Source organism: Ambystoma mexicanum, chromosome 8 (assembly GCF_040938575.1).
Source record: "Ambystoma mexicanum isolate Mex_15411 chromosome 8, UKY_AmexF1_1, whole genome shotgun sequence".
NCBI lineage: Eukaryota > Metazoa > Chordata > Amphibia > Caudata > Ambystomatidae > Ambystoma > Ambystoma mexicanum.
This window is the reverse complement of record NC_090929.1, coordinates 410,275,875-410,297,256: the sequence shown is the minus strand read 5'-3', so window position 1 is coordinate 410,297,256 and position 21,382 is coordinate 410,275,875. Positions and strand designations below refer to the sequence as shown.

Genomic DNA, 21,382 nt, shown 5'->3' with positions numbered 1-21,382 from the left:
GGCCATGCGAGGTGACCTGCAGTCTTTTCATGAAGAGACTGCACATCATCTCGAATGGCTCGTTGACCACGTCAGCCTGCTGGGACAGGTCACCCAGGCCGGATTCCTCCGTCTGATGGGGCTTGCCACGACCCCCTCCTCAGCTGGACCCCCTACGCGCCAGTCGTCCTCTGTGCCATCTTCCCACCCATCAGTCACCTGGGTGCCCTGTGGAGCTGCCTCTGACGGTGCGGCCAGGCTGGTGGAGGAGGCATCCCTGCCACAGTCGGGAGTCGGACGTCCAGCAGGGGTGGCCACGTCAACGACTGCACCCCAGCCGGCGGAGGATGTGCAGGCAGCAGGAGGCAGTGCAGGGGCAGAGGCACAGCAGCAGCAGCACCATGGTGGGAGCCATGAAGGCTCGGGGCCTTCGACATCGGAGGGGCAGGCATCGGCCGGAGGGCAGGAGGACCCAGGACAAAAAGTGTCTTCCGTGTGGCAGCGGTTGGGCCACGCCATAGATGCGGAGCGGCAGCGGGCGGAAGAGGCACGGCTCTCAATGGTCAGGGCGGAGAACTCCATGCAGAGGGCCCTGAGGCGGGTCGAGTGCCTCGAGGCAATCCGCAGGGCTTTGGAGGTGGACACGTCGACGGCCCTGCGGACCCTCGGGGCCATGGAGGAGGACCGCCTCCGGGACATTGAGGAGGAGTTCGATGATGCCCTGGCCCGGCACATCCAGAAGTGAGCCGTGGAACTAGCCCGCTGCCCTTGTACATAGTTATGTAGGTAGTGTTAAGTTTCATTTTTGTTTTTATTTCATTTGGACCTTTTGGACATTGGCCACATTTTTGTATATAGTTTTTTTTATTAGTTAGTGTAGTTAGTTAGGTTTCCTTTATTTTGTTGGGATGATGGACCCTGGCTTCTTGCATTGTACATAGTTGTGGACTTGTACATACTTTCTTTTTTAACATTATCCATGGATCAATGGCTTATAATTTTTTTTTCACATTGGATTTTGTTTGGTGGACATTGACTTTGTACTACATTACTTTGGATTTCTATATTCTTTAATTTTTTTTTTATTTTGAACGGACATGCTTCTTTTCATTTTTTTCCATTCACATTTCTGTTTCTTCATTTTTGTTTCTATTCATCTTTCCTTTAATACATTATTTATTTGTTGCACTTCAATGTGTGGTGTCTCATTGTTTTCATGCATTTCATGTTATGTGTTTTGAGAATCACTGACACCCATTGGGTGTATGTGAGGGACATGTGTTTGTTTTGGAACTTGCAATTGGTGTTCTGTGATGTAATTGCAGAATATGAGTGGGTGGATGCAATACTCGGGTGGGTGTTTTGCATTTGGGGGCTGACCATAGAGACCAGGGATCTGGACTGTGATGACATGTTGGGTGGGGAACATGAGTTGGACATGGGTGGGGGCCTGCTGGAGGCTGCCCCTGGTGGCTGGGGGGTGGGGGTGGTGGGAGACATGGGTGGGGGCCTGGTGGAGGGTGCCCCTGGTGGCTGGGGGGTGGGGGTGGTGGGAGACATGAGTGGGGGCCTGGTGGAGGGTGCCCCTGGATGCTGGGGGGTGGGGGTGGTGGGAGACATGAGTGGGGGCCTGGTGGAGGGTGCCCTGCACAGCTGGGGGGTGGGGGTGATGGGAGACATGAGTGGGGGCCTGGTGGAGGCTGCCCCTGGTGGCTGGGGGGTGGGGGTGGTGGGAGACATGAGTGGGGGCCTGGTGGAGGCTGCCCCTGGTGGCTGGGGGGTGGGGGTGGTGGGAGACATGGGTGGGGGCCTGGTGGAGGGTGCCCCTGGTGGCTGGGGGGTGGGGGTGGTGGGAGACATGAGTGGGGGCCTGGTGGAGGGTGCCCTGCACAGCTGGGGGGTGGGGGTGATGGGAGACATGAGTGGGGGCCTGCTGGAGGCTGCCCCTGGTGGCTGGGGGGTGGGGGTGGTGGGAGACATGGGTGGGGGCCTGGTGGAGGGTGCCCCTGGTGGCTGGGGGGTGGGGGTGGTGGGAGACATGAGTGGGGGCCTGGTGGAGGGTGCCCCTGGATGCTGGGGGGTGGGGGTGGTGGGAGACATGAGTGGGGGCCTGGTGGAGGGTGCCCCTGGATGCTGGGGGGTGAGGGTGCAGGGGGACATGCGTTGGTGGGCAGTAGTGCTAGTTGATATGTGGGTTGGCTGGTGGGCATGGCCATGGTGGATGGGGTGCCTGCAGGACATGTGCTGGGTAGGCCCCTGTGGTGTGAGCCACCTGCAGGGGCCGTGGAGGGTGTAGAGGGTACACCTGGGAGGACCCACACGTGCAATTCACGTGTGCTGCTCCCCGCGCACCCCCGGAATCCACGTACCCCGCTCAATCGCGTGTGGAACTTCCCGCGCACCCCCGAAATACACGTAACCCGCTCAATCGCGTGTGGAACTTCCCGCGCACCCCTGAAATCCACGTACCCGGCCAAATCGCGTGTGGAACTTCCCGCGCACCCCTGGAATCCACGTACCCGGCCAAATCGCGTGTGGAACTTCCCGCGCACCGCTGGAATCCACGTGCCCGGCCAAATCGCGTGTGGAACTTCCCGCGCACCCCCGAAATCCACGTACCCCGCTCAATCGCGTGTGGAACTTCCCGCGCACCCCCGAAATACACGTACCCCGCTCAATCGCGTGTGGAACTTCCCGCGCACCCCTGGAATCCACGTACCCGGCCAAATCGCGTGTGGACCTTCCCGCGCACCCCCGGAATACACGTACCCCGCTCAATCGCGTGTGGAACTTCCCGCGCACCCCTGAAATCCACGTACCCGGGCAAATCGCGTGTGGAACTTCCCGCGCACCCCTGGAATCCACGTACCCGGCCAAATCGCGTGTGGAACTTCCCGCGCACCCCTGGAATCCACGTGCCCGGCCAAATCGCGTGTGGAACTTCCCGCGCACCCCCGAAATCCACGTACCCCGCTCAATCGCGTGTGGAACTTCCCGCGCACCCCCGAAATACACGTACCCTGCTCAATCGCGTGTGGAACTTCCCGCGCACCCCTGGAATCCACGTACCCGGCCAAATCGCGTGTGGACCTTCCCGCGCACCCCCGGAATACACGTACCCCGCTCAATCGCGTGTGGAACTTCCCGCGCACCCCTGAAATCCACGTACCCGGGCAAATCGCGTGTGGAACTTCCCGCGCACCCCTGGAATCCACGTGCCCGGCCAAATCGCGTGTGGAACTTCCCGCGCACCCCCGAAATCCACGTACCCCGCTCAATCGCGTGTGGAACTTCCCGCGCACCCCCGAAATACACGTACCCCGCTCAATCGCGTGTGGAACTTCCCGCGCACCCCTGGAATCCACGTACCCGGCCAAATCGCGTGTGGACCTTCCCGCGCACCCCCGGAATACACGTACCCCGCTCAATCGCGTGTGGAACTTCCCGCGCACCCCTGAAATCCACGTACCCGGGCAAATCGCGTGTGGAACTTCCCGCGCACCCCTGGAATCCACGTGCCCGGCCAAATCGCGTGTGGAACTTCCCGCGCACCCCCGAAATCCACGTACCCCGCTCAATCGCGTGTGGAACTTCCCGCGCACCCCCGAAATACACGTACCCCGCTCAATCGCGTGTGGAACTTCCCGCGCACCCCTGGAATCCACGTACCCGGCCAAATCGCGTGTGGAACTTCCCGCGCACCCCCGAAATACACGTACCCCGCTCAATCGCGTGTGGAACTTCCCGCGCACCCCTGAAATCCACGTACCCGGCCAAATCGCGTGTGTCACTTCCCGCGCACACCCGGAATACACGTACCCCGCTCAATCGCGTATTTTACTTCCCGCGGTGCCACTTTTTTGATGCGCTGGGACTCTACCGCCTGCCTTCGTGTGGCGGACGTGTTTCAGCTTGTGCGCGGCTTTGGCTGTGCGTGGGTTTGCCCTATTCCATTCCATGAATACGTGTGGTTCGTGTGCGTGTGGGCGTTACCTCTGCTTCCGTGCAGTGCATCCCCAGTTACGCCCTTATTTTCGCGTGTTGTTCCCCATTCTGCGCGTTACGCCCCATGTCCCGCCCACTTTCTGCTGTGTGCGCTGAGGTTGTGCGCTTTCACTGTGCGCGTCGCGCACCGTCGCGCACGCCTTTCGCGATGTTGCAGTGACTTGTGCGCCATGCACGGGTTTGGCGCACATCCCGCGGTGAACACGCGCAGGGACTTCCATGAATCGCACGCGTGCGCGTGCGCCTGTTTTTTTCCGCTTGCGCATGCTTGCGCATGCTTGCGCCTAGATTTTCGGCGCACGTTGGTTCCATGAATCGGCCCCTGTAAGATCAATCGATGAAATTTGGTTGCCTTATTTTGTGTGTTAGAAGATGCATTTGAAAGATTACTTGTACCATGGGCACGTCTTCGTCCATCGGCCTCATTCATTAAATTGCGAGGAGAAGTTTGAGGACCTGATGTAATATCCAACTTAACACCATACATAGGGGCCAAATTACTAGACAGTGTATTAGTTGTTTCTTTATTCAATTCGGATCTAGATGACACAATATAGTGTTTAACTGCTCTTGCGATCTGTGCTTGTAGGTCACTTGAACTAATTTGTTTGCATGAGTGAGACTTTTGCTGTGTTCTTGTACTTATTGGTTGTGATGCTTGCAGAGAAATAGACGGCAACATGTTCATCCCACTATTTCTCTCATAATCAACTTTTACTGGTAAATCAGCACAGATATTGTCATTCGCCTTAGTTTTAAGTGGCATGCCAATTATTTCTCTTATGGTATTGACTTTGTTTGCGTAAGCATCGAAATCAGACCTCTGCTTAGGTTGGGATCCGATGCCCACACTTTGATCGGGGGGAACTAGTGTAATAATTCCCTTTTCTTTCTCTCTTTCCTGCCCTGTAACCAAAATCTTGAGACGATCTGTTAGCTTCAAGTAATGTACTACTTGGTATAGGCATGATCTGAGAATTCATATTTAGTAGCCTGTTCCACAGCTGTAATTTTAGATGTTTTTCTATAGAATCCTCAATCTGTATTTTGATATCAGCGAGTATCATTTCGTGGGTTGATAATTCAGTTTCTGCCTCTTCTATCATGTTCTTTTTAAGTGGCGGTGTATTTGTATGGTCAAGAGTTGGAGCTGGATTGGCCATGCCACCTCTCGTCTCTTCTATTTTCTCCGGAGGGGCCTTCAAAGCCAAAACGAGCTTATTAAGGGGAGTATAGTCACTAGTTTCAGTACATGGAGCATGAGGTGAATATTTTTGAGTGACATCCAGAGCCTTCTGTGTTCGCTGCACAGCTTTAGTTGTCTTTAACGCAGATTTATTACCAGTCATTAGTCTAATAAATTGTTTCACATTGGCACGTGATCAGCTAGCAATGCTCTTTTGATTTTTTGTCTTTTTCACCCCCGGCTGTACATCACGTTTCTTTCTTTTGGTGGTTTCATTAAACATATTATAATTGGTTGGCTGCATGAATACTGAGCTCTGGAGTTCATCTCCATCATCAACACATACTCCAGACTGCGATAACATTGAATGAATTAAGTTATCCTCTTTTTCTGTTATAATACGATTCACCATAGGAATCACACTTGTTTTCACTCTTGTTTTCACAACTTCAACACACGAGCTGGATGCAGCATTATTTTTCGTAGGTGATGGATCTGGTTTAGACGTTTGAGAGTTATTTTCGTTCTCACTCACCATATAATTCATCTACTTTTCAATACGACTAATCTGAATTTTTGCTGCAAGATTTTCATGTCTAGTGTCTCAAAGAGTTTTGTCAATGAGACAATAGTCATGTGGATATAACTTAACGTTATTTCCAACAGCACTGATTGAGAACTAACCAATGGCAAAGGAGGAATATTTATCACCACAGTTTGCTGGGTATGATGTGACGGAATCATTGATGCAATAGATCAGTCTGAATTATTGAACAGACTAGATGAGTGATTTAAACTATTCTTATCAGAATCAATCAGTGATGAAGAAGCTATTATAGAAATGTTACCCACTGATCGTTCATCATCCACATTCATCTCCTGATTAATTTTAAAGGGTTATTTAATAATAGAACTTTCTAAAGCGGCTACATGGCCACCAACAACGTTTACCGATTAATTCACGGATGTTTCATTCTCTTGTGATTTACAAAGATTACATTCGTTTATAGCCCAGGGTTCAGGAATTACAGATAAGATCTGCTTATCTGTAACTGAGATGTTAGTCATGATTGCCACAAGTGATCTGGTTTAGCTGACTTTTCATTCTTATCATCACCCTCAGGGTTTATGAATGAGGATGAGAGGTCAATAGGGCGTATACAGGGTTGACAAAAATCTCGAATGTCACATGCGCACCTTTTTATTTCTTGGGCCGAGCTCAATTGACCAATCACCTTACGTTTATGCACGTTATTCAAAGGCAATTTCAATGGCGTGGATTTTAAAAGCAAAGCGGTAGTGCTAGTTTTACGCAAGAAATTCTAAGATTGCAGCACACCTTTCACAAGTTAAAGGTTCGTAAGTTCTCCGGTAGACTGTGTTAGCGTTTCAGTGTTTTTTTCTCACCGCTTTACTCGGGACATAGAAGAAAGAGCTCTAGCGCACCACGCACTGTCCGGCAGACAACGGACACGGGACACACTGCTCTGCACACCGTGCACCGCTCCGCGCATGCACAGTCTTTTTATGGATTGAGATGAGGTCCGCAATAGAAACAAAAACAGGACTGCTGGTTCCACAGCAAATCTTCTGGTTCAAATGAGGAAATGAGCACACAGCCTCCTCCACAGGCTCCATGGGACACACTGCTCTGCACACCGTGCATGTGCAGTGCTTTTATGGATTGAGATGAGGTTGGCAACAGAAACAAAAACAGGACTGCTGGTTCCACAGCAAATCTTCGGGTTCAAATGAGGAAACAAGCACACAGCCTCCTCCACAGGCTCCATGGGACACACTGCTCTGCACACCACGCAGGGTGGGGTTTTCACTCACTTTACATAACTAGACACAATCATGATAGGACCAGGCACTCATGTATGCAACACCAAGAAAGTCATGGTTTAAAAATCCTTGAAAAAAACTCTTTCACCTGAAATGTGAAAATAGGAAAGTCCATTTCAGCCAAGTCACACATTATACAGCGTCACCTAGTAGACATGAGCTAATTTGCATACACACAATGCCTTGCTGTTGTGGCTCAGACCTGGAGCTGAACTTCCAGTGATGGCTGCTAGGAGGCGTTGTGGAATGGGTAACTTGGCACAAATTGACTTTCCTATATAGCTAGCTATTCTCCACATGGTGGCATACACACCATGACAGAGCTATGTAATCACCACATACCCAGACAAAAAAGCACAGTGAACTAAAATGTGATTACAGATTCCCCTAAGTGGTCGCTTTCCCAGAGAACAGGTTCCTTGGGAATGTTTGCTCTCTATTGACGTCACTGCACACTCCTGGCAGTGCATGGAGGCTGCAGAGCACACCTTACTGAAGTCCCTGCAGGTGGGCATATGGGTGGAGCTGCCAGGGTGGGCAAATGGGTGGAGCTGCCAGGGTGGTCCAACAGATGGTAGATTTAGAAGTGGAGACTTTTTTTGTTTGGTTTTTTATGTTTTTTTTTATTTTACACTGGGTTTGCAAACCTTATACAAGCAAACAGACTCAAAATAAAAGCCCAGTAACATCTCAAATACATAGAAGAAACACAGTATTACCTATAGTGCATACAACTAATAATTAACATCACAATTCTTAAAACCTATGTAATTGGCCAAAGTCATTTCCAAGTGGAGCTTTAGGGAGCTTTACTGAAATTGTAGGCATACCTGTTAACGTCTCTGGACTCCGGGATATAAAGCAGCACCCTGCTCTCAAACAAAGCGTTTTGGAATCCTTCATTAATGGGTATGTTTTCAAATGTACTGGGTCATTTTTCCTGATCAATTTTGCCGAATGTCCACGTTCAATTGTTTTTTGTGGATGTTGTGTGCCTTCTTGTAGCATTGCTAGAATTGTGAATTAGTTTCAATGTGTACCATCATTTGTTGCCAGCTATAGCTCTGTGGATAATGTAACCTTACCAGGCCTGCTTTTCAGGCCTAGCCGTGTTTCACCCAACAAAGCTGAAGGTCCAACATAAGTGTTCTATGATAAACAATTGCCCAGTGTGGGCATGTTGCCACTCATCTGCCCTGCGGCCAACCTCTTATGAAGAAGGCCGTGGCACCTCGAAAGCGAAGGTATTGCATTTTCAGTTGGCCCAATAACATTTGTCAACACTTGGATGTTGTGTGACCTATTGAGGAGGAAATGACATCAGGGATGTGCGTATGGCTAAGCCATTGGCGACTATTTCCCTTCATGAATGCCGAATCCCCCTCCTGTGACATCCTGGCAGGGATTTGTGGAAATCACAACCAGCCTGATTGGATGTAGCTCAGGAAAGCACTCACAGCTCTATTGTTAAAGCAGGCCTTTCCGGATCCATCTTGAACTGCTTCGTGCCTCCCATTTTACTGTTATAGTCACTTTTTTGATTACTCCTAAAATGTGGTGTAATTTCAGGCTGGGATGTGCTGTGCTTATTTTAGCCTTTAATAGTTTGGATGCTGTTGTTATCTGTGTCTATAATTACCCTTTGAGCTAGTCTTCATCACTCCTAACTCCTGAGCCTGTGTACATTCTGTACCTTATAAAACACAGAATAAATATACTATTATTAATCCATGGCTCTCTTCTAGGTATGCTTTTTGCTCTTTTCTGAGTTGCTGTGGGTTGATCTGTGAGAGAATATGGTATTTTCTATGTAACTATTTCCTGCACGCCTTTTTATACACCCCCTTGCAAAGCTGATCGATGGGGACAGTTCAGGGGTGCAAAAGGTAAGAGAGGGACAAACATAACATCCCATTATAGGTGGGTCGCTTTCAACTATGGGGTGCATTCCACCTTCGAGCTTCGCTCTCATTCTCTATCAGATGCCACTCAGGACCCCTTGGTAAAATATAATCCTGTAGTTGACAATTATACATCTATAATTCTTTGTGTGTCTGCGGCAAAGAGTACTAGAAATAGGTGTCACTTCCTAGGCCGTCTTGCCCAATTCCATTGAGGAGATGCTGGTCCGGTCCTGCTCATTTCTTTGCTGTCTTGCAACCTGTAATCCTGGATTTCTAAAGGGAAAATTCAGGATAATGAGTTGCAGAATGCAAAGAAAGCAAGCATTGACAAAGCCAAGAGTTTGGGCTTTGCGTGGGCATGCGATAGACATTTGCTAGGCACTGATATAAAGGTATTACCTGGCCATACGATCATAACAGCTGGAAAACTGAGTGATTACCAGGGCATATAAAGTCAGTACCTTGCAAATGCCTATCTACAACATCAAGCCAAAACTGTTGGCTTTGGTAATGCTTGATTTTATCAGGACTTCATAGGAAGGGGTAAATATAGATCAAGTGGCTGAAGGAACCGTATGGAGTGGAAATTCATTTTTCTATTAATCGAATGCGAAAAAATAACAATTTAGAAACACTGCTCTGTGACCGCACAGAGCGGTCTTTCCAAATCAACTGTCGTCATGCCCCTGCCGCGCACAAGTGTGCGCAGGGGCTGACAGGCACGTCAGGATCCGGAAGAGCCGTTGCGGGAGAACAGGTTAGTGACTATGTGTGTGTGAGTGTGTGTTTATGTCTGTGTGTGTTGCGTGTTTGTGTGTTCATGGGGTCGGGGTATTCTAGAGTGGGGAGCGAGAAGTTGGCGGCTGTGGAAGGGGTGTTTGGGGGCATCCCACCAGTGAGGATAGGGGGTCCGGGGCACAGGAATGTGATATTTTTGCTCTATGTGAGCCGCTGAAAATCGGCCAAAAAACAGTCTTTTTGGTAGGCGGACAACAAAAGGGGAAATATCACATGGAACTGAAGGCACACTTGGTTAAGACACTTGTATTACACCAGTAACCATTTACAGCTGTCATTAAGCCATTAATTCTCAGAAGACGGTTTAGAAAAACACTGACATTCTAAAGCTTGATTTTAGTACTTGTTAGAGCCAGCTCAAAGAGGTCCCAGGGGTGTGTGCTTTGGGTGGGGAGGGGCAAGGAGTAGGTGGGGATAGCCACAAGGGTTAGCATGGCTAAGGACCGTCAATGGGTGGGTAAATAACCAAACAACACCAACAAACTGTGTGTCTCTCCTCCCATGTCATCTCCCCCTACCTGTACCTCATTGCAATAGTTTCAGCTTATAGGTGGTGCTTAAGAGCTACCTAACATCACAAACTAAAACGATTACTGGACAAGCATTTCATGGGCATGTTAGCACATATGGTGAAATAAAACAACCTGAATATTATCTAGAAAGCAAGGTAGGAACTGCGATATGATGAACACTAAAAGTCCCACTCTTCGGCGCTTTGAAGATTGGGTGCCATGTTTGCCTCCGCCTCTCCTCCTTCAGCCAGATGCTCAGTTGATGTACGCATTACAGTTAGCTGATAAGGCAGCTCAGAGAGTTAAGTAACCTGATGCACAAACCTCTGAATTACCTGCATTTCCTAGATTTGAAGCCCTGCTGTTCTTATCCACATTTTAATGATCTGAGTTTGGCAAAACACATATCAACGAGTTAGGCGCTACTGAGATATGCTGTTCATAAAGTTACAAAATCTACAAAACTGTAGTTCGGAGCATAATACAAAAAAAGTGTTTTTATTATGCAATGTGCTTTGCAAATATGAGCCGATGAAATGGCAGAACAGTAACGGTTGACTTTTCTGGCAGCAGGTTTTTTTTTATAGATCAGCATCAAAGAGACATCCCGCACGCGTAAAGTGTCTGTTTTTGTTTGTAATATGAGCTTTGTAGTGCTATGAAGTAAGAAATGTCTTTTACAAAAAAAGAAAATTGAATAAATATGGAATAAATAAATAAATATGGATGGCCTTCCTCAAATTGGTTAAAAAGTAGACTGGAAGCATCCTGGAGACTTTATCGTGTGGGAGATGGTGCGGAATTGTCCCCAGTAGGGGCAGTGGCAGCGGGTCTCAATTCTTCCTGGGCCCTGAGGAAAAAAAAAGACAATGGAGGTTAAAGGGTTAGAAAAATCACAGATTCCATCATTACAATGTAATTCTTCCTTCCACAGGCCACCCAGGAAAATAGCTATGTGCAGGCCTCAACCTGCACCTGAGGAAGCCCAGCAAGGCTGAAACATGTTGGCGTGTTCCCATCCAGAGCGGACATAGCTAACTTGTTAATAGATATAGTGTAATGACACTGAAGGGGAATTGCCAGTGGTTTGGAAGGGCTTGCTTAGAAATCCAGCAATTTTTCTACCATCACTGAAAAATGCTTGCTCCCTCTTTCTAGAAGAGCACTACCCCTGATGCTCTGCCTACCATTTTACACACGCACGCATGCACGTACACACCCAAATGTGGGCGCCCGCACCCAACACCCCTACTTATACAGTAATATTCCCTCCATCTCAACCAAATTATATGTTTCCAATTTTCTATTTCTGTGGACCTCTTTTCTACCCCTGCTTCTCCCTCCCCAAACATTTTACCCTGTTTTCTGTTCCTCCTCCAGAGACTATGGGGCCTCATTCCAAGTCTGGCTGTCTGGTTACCACCGACCTCCTAATGAGGCCCGATGGTCTCATTACCATGGGCGGGGGCACAATACGCCAATTTCATGAACAGGTACAGGCATCGTAAGACCATGACAGTGGTGATCGGCACAATTTAAATGTTTCCTTACATATGAAATAACATTGTGATTGTGCCTGGTGTTTTGTTTTTCGGTATGACAACCCACTGGTTTAATTGTTCACCTGCTTCCAATTTTAAAAAGAAATGTATAATTGTGGAAAAAAGTACAATAGTATTTGAAAATATGATCTGAAAATGTCAAAATGCCTGGAGCACTTGGGCTTTGTTGCTCATGAATGTGTCAGGCTAAGGGTTTGCAGGTCAAAGTACTATATGTACCCCCAGGACCTAGGGTGTCCACCTGCAAGAGTCCCAAGATACTTCACACTATCTGTACATGGACCTTGAGCTCTGTCAAACCTGTCCATGACCACCAACGCTCCAGCACGCCATCTGCCCATGTACCCCAAACTACTTCACATTGAGTCCCAACCTACCCCAAACTCTCTGTCCATGGACCTCAAACCATCTCACATTGCTTGCCCATGACCCCAAGCTACCTGAAACTGTCTGTCCATGGACCCAAAACTATCTTACTCCTGCCCCTGAGCTCTAAATTATCTCACACCATCTGTCCATGTACTCCAAGTGATCTCACAGTGCCCATCCATGAACCCCCAAATGATTTCGCAAGACCTGCTCATGAGCACTCAAACTACCTGACAATGTCTTTCAATGGAAACCACGACAGCTCATGTCTGTCTATGTGTGCCAAGACGCCTCACACTACCTGGTAATGGACCCCAGATGACCACACTATCTGTCCATGAACCCCAAGCTACCTCACACACCTTGTCCATGGACCCCAAGCTTTCACAAAAGGCATCTCTGTTTATGACTTCCCTTGACCCCTAAACTACCACACCCTATCTGTCCATGGATGCCAAGCTATCTCACAAGACCGGACCATGAGCACAAAGCTACCTCACACTTTATGTGCATGGACCTCAGAATATGTCACACTGCGTGCCCATGAGCCCCAGGCTACCTCACACACCGTGTCCACGGACCCCAAGCTATCTCCCAAGACCTGACCATTAACCCTAAGCTGCCTTACACTTTCTATCCAAGGACACCAAAATATCTCCCAATGCCTATACATGACCCCCAACCTACCCCACACTGTCTGCCAATGACCCCCAAGCTACCTCATACTGTCTGCCCATGACCCCCAAGCGACCTCACACTGTCTGCCCATGACCCCCAAGCTACCTCACACTGTCTGCCAATGGGCTCCAAACGATCTCACATTGCCTGCCCATGACCCCAGAGATACCTGAAATGATGTGCCCATGGTCCCCAATCTATCTCACACCTGCCCATGACCCCCAAGCTGCCTCACACTATCTGCCCAAGGATGGACACCAAGCTATCACATGCCTATCCATGACCCCCAAGCTGCCTCACACTATATGTGCATAGATTCCAAGCTATCTCACACCTGCCCATGACCCCCAAGCTGCCTCACACTATCTGCCCATGGACACCAAGCTATCTCATGCCTATCGATGAGCTCAAAGCTACCTCGCACGTTATGTGCATGGACCTCAAGCTATCTCACACCTGCCCATGAGCTCCAAGATATCTCACACTATCTGTCCATGTGCCCTGAGCGATGCCATGCTGCTTATCCAGCTACATCATAATATCTGTCCCTTGACCCTGCAAGCTATTTCATGCTTGTCCATGAGCCCCAAGCTACCTAATAGTATCTGTCCATGGACCCTGCAAGCTATCTCATATTGCCTGTCCATGATCTTCCAAAGCTACCTGGCACTGTCTGTTAATGTACCACTAGATATCTCAGGCATTCTCATGAGCACCAAGATATCCCAGATTATCTCTCATGAACCCAATGCTATGCCCCACTGCCTGCTGGTGAGCCCACATCTAGCTCCCCCTATCTGTCCATGGACCCTGGCATGTATCTCATGTCTGTCCATGGGCCGCAAGCTCCCTCACACTGCCTGTTCATGAGCCCCGAAACTAGCTTACACTATCAGTACATGGACCCTGCGCTTTTCCATATTGCCTGCCCATGACCCCCAATCTACCCCCCACTGCCTGTCCAAGGATACCAAGTTATCTCACAATGTCTGCCTATTACGCCCATTCTACCTCACTCTATCTGTTTGTTCACCCTAAACTATCTCACGCCTGCTCATGAGCTCCAAGATATCTCACACTATCTGTCCATGGACACCAAGCTATCTCCCATTGCCTAAGAGTTCAAGCTACCTGACACTGTGTTTACATGGACACCATGTTATCTCTTGACTTCCTGTGTGCCTGAATCTCACAATTTCTGTATATTATCCCCAAGCTACCCAATGCTGTCTTTCCATGCACACCGACCTAGCTCCCGCCTGCCCATGTGCCACAGGCTATCTCAGCTATCTGTCCCTTGACCACAGGGTATGCCACGCTGCCTTTCCATGAGCCTCAAGAGACTTCACATGGACCCTGCATGGTATCTGATACCTCTCCATAAGCCCCAAGTTATCTCACACTTCCTGTTCATGGACCTCAGGATATATAGCAATGACTGCCCATGAACACCAAGCTACCTAACACTGTCTGTTCATCGACCCCAAGTTACCTCATATTGCTGGTCGAAGAGCCCCAGACTCCCACACAATATCTATCCATCAACTACAAGCTATATCACACCTACCTGTACACGAACTCCAAGCTACCTAACACTGTCTGTTCATCGACCCCAAGTAACCTCATATTGCTGGTCCAAGAGCCCCAAACTCCTACACAATATCTATCCATCGACCACAAGCTATCTCACACCTGTCCTTGAAGCCCCAAGCTACCTGATACTGTCTGTCCCTGGAACGCAAGCTACCCCACACTATCAATCAGTTTACTCTGAGCTACTTTAGTATATCTGTCCATATACTCTAATTTACCCCACACAATATATCCATGTACCCCGAGAGACCTCACTATGTTTATCCATGAAACCCCAGCTTCTTCATGCTTTCCAATATGTTCACAATTGTGCCCTACCTTTTTCCTAGTTGTGTCCCATCTGTTGTCAGTTGTGCCATGGCCGTCACTATTTGTGTGTGGCAGGTTTGCTGTTATATTATACGTGTTCACAATTGTAACCCTCACACGTAGATGTGCCACCCTGCACCAGTACTGCCCAAGCCTTTTCTCAGTTTAGTCCCAGCAGTTCCCACGCATGTCTGGAGCATGTTCTCCCCCTGTTCCCAGTTGTTTTCCACCTCCTCCAAGTTCTTCTCATCTGTTCCTGGTTATTTCCCTCTTTGTGTTGCTATCGCTCACCCCCAGGATACGGTTGTAGCATTTGAGGTCAGGACTTACCGTTACAGCCCATGCCACTCATGGACCCGATCCTGTCGATCCGCCTCCCAAAGCAGCCGGAATCCCGCATCATCTTGGCGTTCTGGAAGCCACGCAACCCCCTGAGCAGGGAGTCCTTGAAGGAGTAGGGCCCTGCGGGGGACACCCTGGGCTCAGATTGCAGACCCTCTATGTCTTCAGATGGGTCCACCTGAAGTCCCCCCTGGACGCCGGGCTCCTGCTGGTCTGGACTGGACTCCAGGGCCTCCATGAGCGAGAACTTCTCCTCCAGCCTCTCCAGGATGCTCTGAAAAGGACATGCGGGCTGTAGTGAGTGTCTTCCCATCGCCCTCCTGACCTCCCACCTCACATCCCCCTGAATGCTATTGTTATTATTAATATTACTATTATTATTATTTCATATGTGCAGTAAAAACGGTTAATGTTGTGTTAGAGTGTTAGTCCAGTTAAAGAAAAATCCAAGTTGTTCTACCTTTTACTGGTATCTGATCATTGCATCGACTACCAAACCGTCGAATGCCATACCATTGAAAAAAATGCATCGAAAAAAAGCATCTACTGCATTTTATAAATGGTGAAGGGTTTAGTTTAATAAAAATTGGTCTTAAAGGTTAAAAAAGGGGGGGTTGGAGAAACCCCCATTTAAAAATAAATTTTTTAAATGCATTAGATGCTTTTTTTTCGATACATTTTATCAATGGTATGGCATTCGACGGTTTGGCTGTCGATGCAATGACTTGAACCATTTTACTGGACTAAGGATATTATGTTGAGATGGTAGATGAATAAGCTTCCAAAGCCTCATAGAGTTTTTCATCAGATGGTGTTTTTTATTGTGCGACCTCCGTCTGATGTAGAAGTCCATGGGACTTGGAAAGCTTATTCATCTACCATCTCAGCATAATATGCTCTGTTACTCCTATGAAAAGTGTCTCACAGTTTCCTTTATACTCTCTTAACATTCATACATTTAATTGGTCCATTCATATTCACATTTGTATAGACACATTTTCTCTACGTTTTCATTGTAACCTCTAAAACGTATATTTTTTTTAAAAATACACATATTTTACAATTTTCTTAATCAATCTTTCTTGCAACAATGAATTTTCAATGGAATGTCTTTTACATTTTTCATTGATATTGTCTTTCGTTAATCATGTCGAAGCATCAATCCACTCATACATTCTGGGCGTTTTGTAAATTACCAAATTTGGGAGTTTTTTTAAATGATCAAATGTAAAAAAAAATCTTAATAAAGCCAGTATTGTAAAATGGCATGTAGAAGAGTGTGAGTTACAACGAGCACTGATCGTTAAGGATTACGAGGACTGTTATCCAGGCTCCCCAGACATCTAATCGTAAATGATACCTCCTATCTCTGGGAAGTGGGATTCAGACCAGCTCCTTTTATATCCATTCTTCTAATACCTTTTCCTGATTATCACTTTTTGATTTTCGCAGTGAATCCCTTGTAGTACAAGATTTATGCCTGGACGTAAGTCGCAACCTCCCTATATCAAGGAACTGATGCTGCAACTCACAGTACCTGATGCTTAATTCCCCCAAAAGTTGGAAAGATTTAAGTTTGAAAATAAGTTTGAAACCCCAATAGATAGAAAGTCTGAATAAGCATTTAAACAAAATGGGACAAATGGGTCAAGTGATGGCACAAGGCAACAGCTTTGTTTTGATAACTCCAGGTGTCTTTCAAGAGTTGAGTGACTGAAGTGCTGGGATAATCACCATGATTCCTTTTACACCAAGAGTCATAGTGAGCAGGTAATTTTCTCTGGTATTAGAAGTACTTGCACGGGTAGCATGGGTAAACTCCTTCCATCTTTGATATTATCAGGTCCAACTTCGACAGATAGCCCCTGAAACACAATGTTCCAAACTCTGACTAGCCATGGGCTCCAATTCTGGATGTCCTCTTTTGTGAAGTCGGGCATTTCACTTAAGTACCCCCTCCATGCATTGGTAGTATTATTACAGCTATCTGTTGAAAAGAAATTAAAGGGTTCCCGCTAACTTTCACTTATAAAGATCTTCTTGACCATCATTGATAGCCTATCATGGACTAATTTGTAGAAACAGCCAGATTGATATTAATCCTGAAATCCCCTAATTTCGTAGCTACATTCCTCTTTCTATGACTTTCGACTGTGTTGAATTTAACGGGTTAATGTGGAAGCTGCAAAACTGTGGGACTCTGAGTCACCTAGCTCCAATAACTAGATTAATGTGAGATGGAATTACAATTTAGACCGGATTAAATGTGGTGTGCCTATCAGCAACCCTTCTTTTTTATTCAATACTTGACAAATCTCCATTAAACTTTTTTAAAGAAAGGTTCATCCCTCTGCGAGTGGTTGGAAGTTACATACACATACTAAGTTATGCCAATCAGCAATACCGCTGAGTAGCACCTCTTCATCTGTCCTTAAAAGCACTAGGATCATACTGTGACTCCAATGTCTCCATACTGAGACTTGCTCTCAAATATTGATTCCAACTCTCTGTCTGTTCTTATCCTTCTGGATCTTTCCTCTGCCTTCAACACAGTCAATCATGCCACCCTGACAACAAATCGGCTCCATGACACCCTTGGCATCATGGGCCTGGCACTTGACTGCTTGACCTCCTTCCTCTCCGACTGACCTCCACATGTTCAAATGGGCCCTTTTCTCTCCCCATCACACTCTCCTCCTGCAGCGTACCCCAAGGCTCTATCCTCTCGCCATGGCTCTTTAACATGCATCTTGCCCCTCTGCCCAACCTAATCTACTTCTTCTCACATCACTTCCAGTGTTATGCAGACGACACACAGCTCTCCTTCAAGCTTTACCCTACTGCCTCCTCTTCTTGCTCCCTCATCCCTGACTGTCAGACTGCTATGCGGGCATGGTGTGCTGCCAATGATCTCTGCCTTAATGCCAGTAAGGCAGTGATCCTTCTCATTGGGACCCCAGCTCCCTCCTTCCCTCCTACTCTCTGGACGTCCTCCATGGGCCCCTTACCCTCACCTGCTTGTGAGGCAAAAAACCTTGGTGTCATCTCTGACTCCTCTCTCTCCTTCTCTCCTCACTTCTCAGACCTTGCCAAGAAGGTCCACTATCAGCTGCACCTTCTCAGAGGAATTCTCCCATTCCTCACCTTCCCTTAGACACTCAATGGGCCTCATTATAACTCAGGCGGTCCGGAAATAACGGTGGCGGTAAACCCGCCGCCACTGTTGTTTCCGGACCGCCTGATCCCGACTCCTGCAGGCGGGAGGTGATGTTCCCGCCAGGTCTGACCTGGCGAGTTTAACACTGCCCGCCTGCAGGCGGACGAGGAAACACCAGCAGCATTTCGAGATGCTGCCGGTGTTTCCATGATCCCATTCCCATCGAGTCCCATAGGACTCAATGGGAATGGGGATTAACACCATTCCGCCTCTGTGATTCCCGGAAAACCGGGGTTGTAATGCCCCGGTAATTCCGGGAATCACGGAGGCGGAATGGTAATACGAGTCCGGCGGTAACCAGGCGGTTTTACCACCGCGGTTACCGGCGGACTCGTAATGAGGCCCAATGTCTCCAGAGCTCTGGCCTTCTCTAGGCTGGACTGCTGCAACAGCCTCTTCCTCAATTTTCCTTTATCCTCCCTTCGCCCCCTTCAACTAATCCAGAATAGGACTGTGAAACTTATCCTTGGCCTCAAGACCAGGGGAAGCATCTCTCAATCCCTAAAATCTCTATACTGGCTCCCGGTTGATGCCAGGGTGAAGTTCAAGACCCTCTGCATCATTCAAAAGACTTTCTGGGGACTGGAACCCCCGCTACATCCAACTCCCTCTCCCTAAATATCTCCCTGCTATATCCCTTCTGTCTTCTAGCTCCAACTCTCATCAGATCAGACGCTTCGCTAAGCAGAGGGTGGGGGGTAGATATATCTCCTCTGCTGGAGCCTCCCACTGGAATGGTCTCCCTGCCCCTCTCAGGCTTCAGCTGGATCTCCTTAAGATCCAAAAACTTTTCAAGACCCTCCTTTTCTCTTTTTCCTCCCTCCCCTCCTGCTAACACCCCCGTCTTCTGCAGTGAATGGCTGCCTGGTCCTCTCTGAGTTCTACAGGGCACCAGGCCTCCCTGCCCAGTCCACCCCCTTCCTCGCACTTAGCATGTGGACCCTCACCCCATGCAATCCCTGGTATTTGCCCTCCAGCCCTCCCCTTAGCATGTGCCTACCCCTGTGGCCCTCTTTCCCCCTTCCCCATCCCCTTCACTTGCATTCTCCTCTTACCCTGCACTTCCCTTCCACCCTAGCACTTCGCATTTTGCGCAGATCGGCACTCCCCCGCCACCCTTACACTTCTTGTTACTGCACTTGCACGATCGGTGGCTGGTGGCATGCGAGAGCAAGGTTTAACATGTGAGGTGCTGTTGGAATGCGCATGGTGAAGGCGGGCGTATCACGTGGCTTGGGTTCTGAGGCCTGGACCTCTGAGGCCAAAGTTGACTTGTCCTCAACGCTATGCACCGGAGGTGAAAGTCGGCACATGGTTTGTCCTCTTCTGTGAGGGGATGGAGGAGTAACATGGATAGAATGGAATGCTACTCGAAGATTTGCCTGTGGTTGAGAAGAACTGTCCCCGCGTTCAATGCCTTCACCTGATTAGCCACCTGCGCCCATCTCTTCAGAGGCCCCGGTAGTGTGTGGACTCGGGGCAGCATTAACTATGGCAACTCATCCCATGGCATCACTGCTTGGGCCGGAAGTGGTCAATAGAAGCCCGTAGGTGAAATTGATTTCCTTTTGGAAAATAAACCGAACGCAATAAGGAAACCATGGTACATACTAACATCGCATTACTTGCACAGAGGAAGCGGAAATGACAGTAAAAGCCGCCACCTCCCACGCGCGCAATTCTCTTCAGATTTCCGAGGCCCATAAGGCTCGTTCTGGGTGCTGTTAGTTACCCCCCTCGCCCCACTGGCACCTATATGTTCTGTCACCGGATGGATAGAGTCTTGGGGTTCACCTCCTGCGCACACTGCCCCATTAAAGATGCAGAGGGCTCCTTGGTCTGGGCAAACTCGTGATATATTTAGCAGGCCCAAGCATTGCTCCCCGAGGCCAGATCGCTGAGACTACAATGCAGTGCCCGCCCCCGAAGAGAGCCTGCAGAGCAGTGCCCAGACAGCTTCCTTCCCCAGCGCTCCCAGCAGGCACCTGGGGCACTAGGGGTATGCTGGCAAGGCAGGAGCACCCATCTCCCTTCAGTGACCCTATACTCGCGGGCCCGCTCGGTTCAGAGCCCCCTATGTGAAGTTACCGACCCTGAGCCCCTGTGTGGCCCCTCTGCTCGCAAGGCCCAGCCCCTCTCATAGCAACATCTCTGTCCATCCGGCACCTCCCTCTCAGAACATTCTCTCCTTCTGAAGCCCCTCTCCTTTCGGGCCCTTCGCCCTCCAGCATCGCTCTTCCCTGTAGCATTTATCAGCCTCTAGTGCAAACCCCCCCCAACCCCCCTTCCCGAGCTGCAGCCCGCTTCCTCTGCCCCCTGGGCCTCACCTTTAAGTTGTCTAGCTCCCGGGACGGGCTCAGGTCATAGATAGGGCTGGACCAAGCGCCTTGAAGCTGCATCAGGAAGACGAGGAGGATCCCGGAGAGGAGTGGCATCCTGTGGTCCATGTCGGGGTGATGGGAGCTGGGTGGCTGGAGGGGGCTTTCTTGTTCTCGTGGACTATGTGAGGTCTCCGCTCAGGTCTCCCTCTCCGATCCCTCACGCTCTCTCTTCAGTCTCTCTGAACTTAAACTCCGGTATTCCACTCTCTGCTCAGCCTTCCACTCTGAACCCCCTGATTCTCCTGGGTCTCCCACTCTGGTCTCCCGTCTCCTACTCTGGTCTCCCGTCCTGGTGTTCTTGCGCCTCTCTGGTTGGCGTGGCTTTTATACCCTCACGGGTAGACTCCGGATCCGAGGGTTATCGGTGTTTTATCTGCACACATTCCAATACTGGGCTGACATAGGGAGAGCCCCAGCCCCCCCTGCCATGAGACACGGGCGAGGAATGTGTCACGAGCCCCCCGCCCCCAAAACACCCCCACACTACGCACGCTATCTCCGTGGTTGCGGCCGCAGATTGCCCCGCAGGCTGGAGATGCTACCAAACACGGTGGCAGCGCGGGAGCTGCCAGGAAACACCACTAAATTAGCACCCCACCACGAGTCCTGCACGGGCAGACCCCCTTCCGATCTGAGCTCATAGTGCCAGATCCAAGAACTCGGCCCAGTGTCCCCCCACACGCGTACACCCACGCGGCACAC

At 49.2% G+C, this 21,382-nt stretch overlaps 1 protein-coding gene across 1 annotated transcript; it reads right to left on the bottom strand.

Moving 5' to 3' along the window:
• Positions 1 to 10,699: 10,699 nt before the first annotated feature.
• On the bottom strand, positions 10,700 to 20,976 carry LOC138472004 (natriuretic peptides A-like). Its single transcript, XM_069609911.1, has 3 exons — positions 20,627 to 20,976; positions 15,071 to 15,356; positions 10,700 to 11,079 (listed from the first exon to the last, which is right to left on the bottom strand). The coding sequence occupies exons 1-3, from the start codon at positions 20,744 to 20,746 to the stop codon at positions 11,063 to 11,065; spliced, it is 423 nt and encodes a 140-aa protein (XP_069466012.1). The 5' UTR covers positions 20,747 to 20,976; the 3' UTR covers positions 10,700 to 11,062.
• Positions 20,977 to 21,382: the final 406 nt, after the last annotated feature.